Source organism: Sphaerodactylus townsendi, linkage group LG12 (genome assembly GCF_021028975.2).
Source record: "Sphaerodactylus townsendi isolate TG3544 linkage group LG12, MPM_Stown_v2.3, whole genome shotgun sequence".
NCBI classification, from domain to species: domain Eukaryota; kingdom Metazoa; phylum Chordata; class Lepidosauria; order Squamata; family Sphaerodactylidae; genus Sphaerodactylus; species Sphaerodactylus townsendi.
In genome coordinates, this window is record NC_059436.1 from 14,436,470 (window position 1) to 14,444,406 (window position 7,937).

General features: G+C 41.0%; 1 protein-coding gene across 5 annotated transcripts in view; it reads left to right on the top strand.

Annotated features, from left to right (window-relative positions):
* PRDM10 (PR/SET domain 10) overlaps nucleotides 1-4,447 on the top strand; it is a 77,811-nt gene extending 73,364 nt beyond the window's left edge. For all 5 annotated transcript variants that reach the window (XM_048512778.1, XM_048512776.1, XM_048512774.1 and 2 more), the window contains 2 exons: nucleotides 679-767; nucleotides 2,221-4,447. In XM_048512778.1, the coding sequence (XP_048368735.1) occupies nucleotides 679-767; nucleotides 2,221-2,433 (302 nt within the window). In that variant the 3' untranslated portion in view covers nucleotides 2,434-4,447. The remainder of the gene's footprint in view (nucleotides 1-678; nucleotides 768-2,220) is intronic.
* The last annotated feature ends 3,490 nt before the right edge of the window (nucleotides 4,448-7,937 follow it).

Consider the following 7,937-nt stretch of genomic DNA (forward strand, 5'->3'; position numbering starts at 1 on the left):
TCAACATGCCAGTCAGCTAAAATTTAGCTTTTCAGCTGAGTCATATGATAAAAGGAAGGAATTAAAATGCACAAGGCTCATTCCTGTATACATGCAAACAATATAGTTATTTATTTACTTCATTTATGTCCACTTTTATTCCTAGTGAGTACCCAAAGCAGCTTAGATAATCATTCTCCCCTTCTCCACTTTATCCTTACAGCTACCACCCTAGGAGTTAGGTTAGGCTGAAAGAGGGTTATTCTGCTTCCGTGGCAGAGTGGAGATTAGAATCTGGTTTCCCAGATCCTACCTAGACCAGCACTCTGACTGCTATACCACCCTGTTGACTACAAATAATACACTTCCATGTATTATGGAAACTCATCCTTAAAATTTGCTTCTATGAAGTCACATAGCTTTTAACTTAAAAGCTCCTGAATTTAGTCTTTAGTCTGGTTCACCAAGAGCCCACTTGGTCCCCCAGTTTTGGTAAAAATAATTACTACTCTCTATAGATAACAGGTCTAGTTGTAAGGTTTTTTATGATGAAACTTATTGACTTGATTGAATATTTAAAAATAGAGAATGTTAGTAGGCTACCTGTAACCCACTGGCTTTATTTTGTCCTGCTAATCATTTGGCATATTGCTAAGAATATTCAATTGTATTTCTTTCTCTTCTGATTTTGTCCTCTAGCTTCTGAGATTCAATATGTGATCACAGAGACCGCTGTTGCCACTCCCGTCACGGCAGTGAACACTGGGCAAGAGAAACCTGTCACCCAGGTATGCAGAAAGAAGGCACCTTTGGGTGTTGGGATCAGATTATCATTTCAGAGGATATATAAATGAAACATTTAGCATTTCAAATGTGCTGTATAAATGCTCAGAAAACATTAAGTTGGGAAGTCAGATCAATGTAATGATTAGTAATGATACCAAACGTTTAAATGCTCCAGCATTATCACTGATGCATTGTAGACTTGGACGGCAAGACAGTGGCATGCCTAAGGGCAGAAATACAAGTTGTTGTGTCAGATGCTTGTTCCTAAAGCTACTCTTGCTCAAGGTAGGGCATGGGATGTAAGAATGGAGCCAGTTTAACCCCTTCCACATCTCTAGACTCTCTCTTGCAAATTACCTCAATGCCATTTCCTCTGAACTGGACTTACTTCTGTTAACAGAGGAGGATATTAGCAGAATATTAGTGGATAAGGATAAGGGAAGACATAATTGCCCCTCTCCCATCCAAACATCAATGCATCTAGTTGACCTGCAAAGGAATTGCAAGGGAAACAAAAGGTGGAAACTCCATATTGTACATTTTGCACTCATGTCTCTATATTCAGCCACAGAATATTGTGTGATGCATGGTCCTAATTGGTGTTCCAGACTGTAAAATCAAGTCCTGAAGCATCGTTCATAGTTAGATGGAAATTCAAATGTTGAGCTGAACGCTGGAACATGGTTGTTTGAGTGTTCATATGCCACCTGTCTGCTTGACATCAAGCCTTCAAGGTGACTACAACAAGAGAATGCTGATACATAATAAGAGGTGCTGGAATCTGTCCAGAAAGGAGAGGCTTCAAGGGGAAGGCTGAAATGTTCTCCTCCATTATCCCTTTTAAAGGATCTGTGTAGAAAAATAACTGCCACTCCTGTAGAATACTTTCTAAAATCAAGGCGAGGTAACACTCGTCCTGAGAAAGTGAGCTTTTGTTCATCCAACCAGATGGAGAGTCTGTGACTCCAGATTTTTCCCAGCGGCCCTGGGAAGCAGTGAAGGCACAGGGCAAGATGTTTTTGTGTGTCTTAATTCATTTTATCTGGTTAAGGGATGTCTGAAGGAAGAACAACACCATCTGCAGGACCTTCTGTTTTAATGCAGTCACTCCTTCATGGCTTCTTCATGCCATGGGCTGTAGCGAAATGAAGGCTGTCTTAGAACTTCTGTTTTAACTGAATTAATTCAAGTTCACCCATTGCGTGTGTCTGTGAAATAACATACGATGTCCCAAATTTGGACAGAAAAGTGTATATTACATTTACTCAAAAGGAGGATAACCTTGAATGTCAGACCACCTCCTTTTAAAAAGTTATATAACAAAAAAAGTATTGGACATAACTTTAAACTGCATGCAAATTTAAGAGGGCTCTCTCTTTTGTTTTTGATGACGTACCTGTGGGAAAACTAGTCTTTCATTTGAGTAAATGCTGTATTTTCCCCCTCCCTCTGCAGACACATTACGTAATACCCCAAGGACAATCTGAACTAGATGTAAAACCAAACCTTTCACTTTCCAGTGGAGTAGAAGTAGGCTTAGCCGAGTCATCAACGCACTCTGACGCCTTGGACTCTCCAACAGCCAATCAGCAGCAGACAACACAATACATCATTACAACCACCACCAACGGTAATGGAAGCAATGACATGCACATTGAAAAGCCATGAACGTCCTCCACAGTGGATAAACTAAGACGTTCGGTTGGGCCTGCTGATTTTCCAGGACGTTACCCTAAAAGTATGGAGCTCCAGGAGCTGTTTTTTGAAGTTTGCACATAGAAAATGTAGCTCTACATTTCTTGCTGATGCTTTAAAGAATTCCACAACTATAAGAAATCAAAAGGAAACATCCATAACTCCCACGAGGATTCTACTATCTTCAGCAATGGATAGTAATAGAAAATGGAAACTTGAGTTTCCTCTGGATTTTTCTTTGACATACCCATGTGGAGCCTTATTTTTCATTTGTGGATGCCCCTCCAGCTTCAATGTCAACAGTGAAGGAAAAACTTTCCTAGTCACGTAGCTGAAGGCAGAATTATTTTTAACCTTTTAATTCCTACAGTTTTTTAAAAAGAGCATCCTATGGCTAGTTATGTTTCAGGTGGCTTTATTTTTAAGGAGCCGTGGGAGAAGGCAATCTACCAGCTTGGGTAAAGGATTACCTGAAAAGAAGGAACAATCGTAGACCCTTATTTTCCCACTCTATGCGTGGGATAGATGGGACAATGAAACTGTGAAGCTGTGTGGCAGCAGTTAAATTATTATTGGTTGCAGTTTTTTCTTTTGGAACCCTGTGAACTGTTTACACGCCACCTGCACTTCATTCATACTCAGTTCTAGAGAGTACGAATGGAGTAGATTCAGAAACTTCAAAGGCCTCAATCACATCTACTCAAATCAGAGTAGCATATGATGGTTATGCTGAGCTTAAACTTTCCACTGTTTGACCGTGTTTCCTCTGTCCAAGGGGAAGGAGGGATTGGTTGTTGTTCCCTGAACAAACCAATAAAAGGCTCAGAGAAATTAACTATGTTCAGTGGCTTTCGTGTGTCCATTACCAGCCACTAGGTCAAGAGGGGAATAAGTGGGGAGGGAAGGCCAAATGTAATTTATTGCAGACTGAAGTTAACGGAAGGAGCAGACTCGAACTCTTACTAGAGTTGGCTGCTGAAGAGTCCCTTTAACGTCACAGTATTGAAGGATAACTCTCTGACCTTCCCTCTGTTTTATGCAGTCTGGGGATGTTATACTGCTGTAGCCTCCAAACTTTCATTCTCCCTCCCCTTCCTTTCACAGGAGCTGGATGAAAAACGGCAGCTAATTTTGGTGGGCTTTTTATAATACGAATGGCCTTGCTCTGTGGGGGAAAAAAGAACTATGCACACACAAAGACAGTAGATCAGTATTAAAGGGCAACAAAAGCCATTTTCGAGGACTGTGTGATTGAATGAGCCTGGGGCACAATCCACTGGGAACTCCTCCTTCGTAAGCCCTATTTAGATTAATGGCTCTGCGCAAGGCAGTTGTTGTGTTCCTATAAACCTCCCATTCATTTCAGTGAGGTTTGCGCAGGAGACGTTCTAAGCCAACCGAACACAGCGTGAGACTGGCTGAAGCCGGCATTTCTGTAACACAGCCTATTCGAATGCTGCTCTATGTTGTTTCAGCCAACTGGGACGAATAATTTCAAGTGCAATATTCCGGAGAGCGAGAGCTATGGTTTTCTTTACTGTTATTGGAGAGAGACACTAAAAATCTTTATTATCCCAGCTAAAATTTGTTCCTAGAATTTTGCAGTGTAATACAACACATTTGTTCCAAACTCCAGAAGCTCTCCAAAGACAGCCATTCAGCTGTCATAAAATCAGCCTGGCATTCTAGTCAAGAAACCTATTACTTGCAAGAAAGTCCAGTTAATTCCAGTGAAATAGACTTTCATATAACAGAAGTATAGCCATGGAGCAAGATGGTCAGCTTACCCACTCACTGGCAATGTTCTAAGCATGTTTCACAAGGAACAAATCCTCATGTCCTTTCCTTAACATGGCTGTTTTATTAGTTCTGGTTAGCCTGTTCTAGAGAAGCATACAGTTACTAGGGTGTTGTGGGTTTTCCGGGTTGTATGGCCGTGTTCCAGGAGCATTTTCTCCTGACATTTTGCCTGCATCTGTGGCAGAGGATCCTCTGAAGATGCAAGCCACAGATGCAGGCAAAACATCAGGAGAAAATGCTACTGGAACATGGCCATACAACCCGGAAAACCCACAACACCCTAGTGATGCCAGCCATGAAAGCCTTCGATACATACAGTTACTGTCCAGCATTGATCTTGTAGTTATGCTGCTATGATTGACAAACTGTGCTCAGTTGCCCCCCCCCCCACATCCCCCCACGCCTTTCAGAGCATCTGGTTGTTTACCTAGACAGCAAATTTTGTACTAAAAGTAAACAAAGGCACAAAAATAAACCAGGGGAAATATAAAAGCAGACAACCACGATCTTTGCTCATTCTTGGCAGAGCTGGAGCACTATTACATTAGTCAGAAACTATGTATTGTCTCCATTCCCACATTGTTATACAAGACACTCAGCCCCTGCCAAATAAGCAGCAATGATTCAAGATTTGTGAATTAAAAATTCGGTATTGTAACACTTAAAGTGACTGAAAGGTAAAGGGACTGAGCTGAATACTATAACAAAAATAGTTGGACTGCAATTCTAAAATCCCTTCCACATTTCAAATTCCCCCTGATGCTCCTAAGTAGGAGATTCTGAGCTGGTCTGAGCATCTGTCCATCTCCAAAATATGGCCCCATTAGACATTGTGGAAAAGACTCTTCATCAGAGAAGGCTCTAATCTGCTCTCTGAAGGAAATACTGTCACTTACCTCTGGCCTTTAGAAAATACTAATATTTCACCGTAGAAATCTGTGCCTCGAGTGTGTCCCCCTCTCCCTTTTCAGAGGAAGCATACTTTTCATTTTTCCTAAAGCTGCTGGGATGACATTTTTGGACATTTCATCATACGTGAAGTTGATTTACACATGACATAACTTTGATGCTGGTCTTATTTAATTATGTTAATTGTACATTTGGTAACAGATGTTGTATGTTAATAGTCTTGTGCTAACTGCCAGATGTAAGAGCAAAATGAATAAATCTTGTTTTCTTTTCTTTTTTATAAATCAACATTTATTTGTGCTTTCCTAGGGAGACCAACCAAATTTAGCAGTTTAGACTCAGTTATCATGGACATTAATTGTTTGTGTTTCAGGATCCCTTTAGGTATCCACAATACATACACACAAGAATGCCCCCCCCCCCCCAAGCAGTTCTTGTACTGCCCCAGAAACAGTGCTCATGCCTAAATTTTGAAACTCCCCAAAGATCAAACTCTTGGGCCCCTTCCACACACGCAAAATAATGCGTTTTCAAACCACTTTCACAACTGTTTGCAAGTGGATTTTGCTATTCCGCACAGCTTCAAAGAGCACTGAAAGCAGTTTGAAAGTGCATTATTCTGCATGTGCAGAATGAGCCTTAGAAAGACTGCTTTTAGGGAGCAGGTACATAAGAGAAGTTATACTTCATCCTTTCTTACATGCAACAGCAACAGCATTTGTTTATTTTTATTTTATATACATTGTTTATTGTTCACCTTTCTCACAAGGACACAAGGCGGATTACAGTGTGTCACTATAATCAACAAAACAGGACGCCAAATACCCAATGTGTGAGGATTCACATGACACATTAAGCAAAACTACATCCTGTAACATAAATTACATTACATAATAGGTGCCTACTTACGATAAGCTATACACAGCAGTGTAGACCACAGTCCCAATCAATGATGTAAAATTCTCCCCGCATCTTGTCTAACCTACCTCATTTGAATATAATTAGGGTGATTACTAATATGTTGATAGTTTATATTTATATAACAGACAGAAATTCAACAATGCACTCAAATCTCTCTGCATTACAGCTATACCAATTGAATAGTTTGCATTTGCCCCAATTGTCTTTATTTTACCAGGGACACTCCCTGTTTACTGGTAGGTGTCTGCCAGTCTTTTTCCTATCGGAAATACTGAATTTTGTCAGTGAGTTGCTAGCATCACCATTCTATAAGGCTTGATTGTCTCCCAATGGGCTCTGGAGGCATTATTTAGACTGAGAAAAAATGACAGACCAAAGGCTACCCAGGAAGTCGCATCCCAAGCGGGAGTCGAATCTGGTTCTCAGTTCTAGTCCAGCATTAACCACTACACCACCCTGGCTCATGCACACACACACATGAATATTAAAGCACAATGCAGCACGCTCCCAGACCATTCGATATGCTGCAGCTGCTGAGGTATATTTTGAATTGTGATACTGTCGTACAACTGGGCTTCCCATTCAGAAGAGGACAGGTTAATGTGGAGTAAAGAAAACAAGAAGTGAAGCCTTCATCAATTTCAAAAATCTGTTTTATTTACGCAATGAACAGTACACCTTTCTCCCTGAGACTGAAGACAGATTAACCAGAAAAGCAAATACAATCAACAGGGTGGAACATCCAATAAACAATGCAATAAGGTTTAGATTGCAGAGAAATGAAACCAGGCAGAAATATGAAACAGCTGAAACAAATCTCGGGCTTGCCTTAGTGTGACGTTGAGTTCTAGGGCGCAGTCCGAGAATAGGGCTATCGTCAGTTTTAGGTTTTGGGTTTTTGTTACAATTTTGGGAACAACTTTTGACTGAATAAATTAAATAAAAATAATAAGTTAGGGTTAACGCCAGAGGCGTAGCTTGGGAATATGGAGCCCGGGACAAAATCTGAGTTTTGCGCCCCCCACACCATATGGGTGGCCACCCTCCCACACCCTGACCAAGCAACATTTTTTGCACCAGGTCATCTCAAAGTCACCATCACGTTATAGAACATGCCCCAACACACAAATAACACAAGCAGATACTGCCTGTAAAGAATACTGGGATCCAACACGTGTTGAAAGATGGTAATTCTGAAACCACTAATCTCTGAAATCACTATCTCTTCTGAAACCACGATTGTCCCTAGATTTTTATAAGTTTTAAAAATTAAATCTAAATTAATAACTGGATTTTATATATAGTGTTTATTGTAGTACTGGTATTTATCTAATATGTCATGTAGTATGTATTGAAGCCTAATGAAGCCTTATTGATTGTATTACTTCCCTATTAGTATGTCAATAAAGGTGAGAGAGGGGATTCCCTGCAAACAGAAATCCAGACCAGCCAGGCAGAGAAAAGCAAAACCATTTCCCTAGCCGAGTTATTTTCCATCTGCACGCATTCCAAACCAGAATCCACCGCCGGAGTGTGTAATCACCTCGAGCCTCTCTCCCTTTATTCCCCTGCTCATGTGAAAGGGCCTTAATTGCAAGAGCGAACCAGGAGGGAGATTCCCCACAAGGAGCCAAATTCCACCAGTACCTTCAGGACAAAAACTTACTCTAGAACTTACTGAACAGGGATTGCAGCCGTTTTCCTGAGTGGATCATTACATAGCCGGTTCTCGCCAGTAATGGTCTGGCCATGCTGGCAGATGCTGATGGGAATTCTCCCATCAGTCCTGCCAGCATGGCCGAACATCTGGAGAGCGACAGGTTGCAGACCCCTTCTCTAGAATAAAC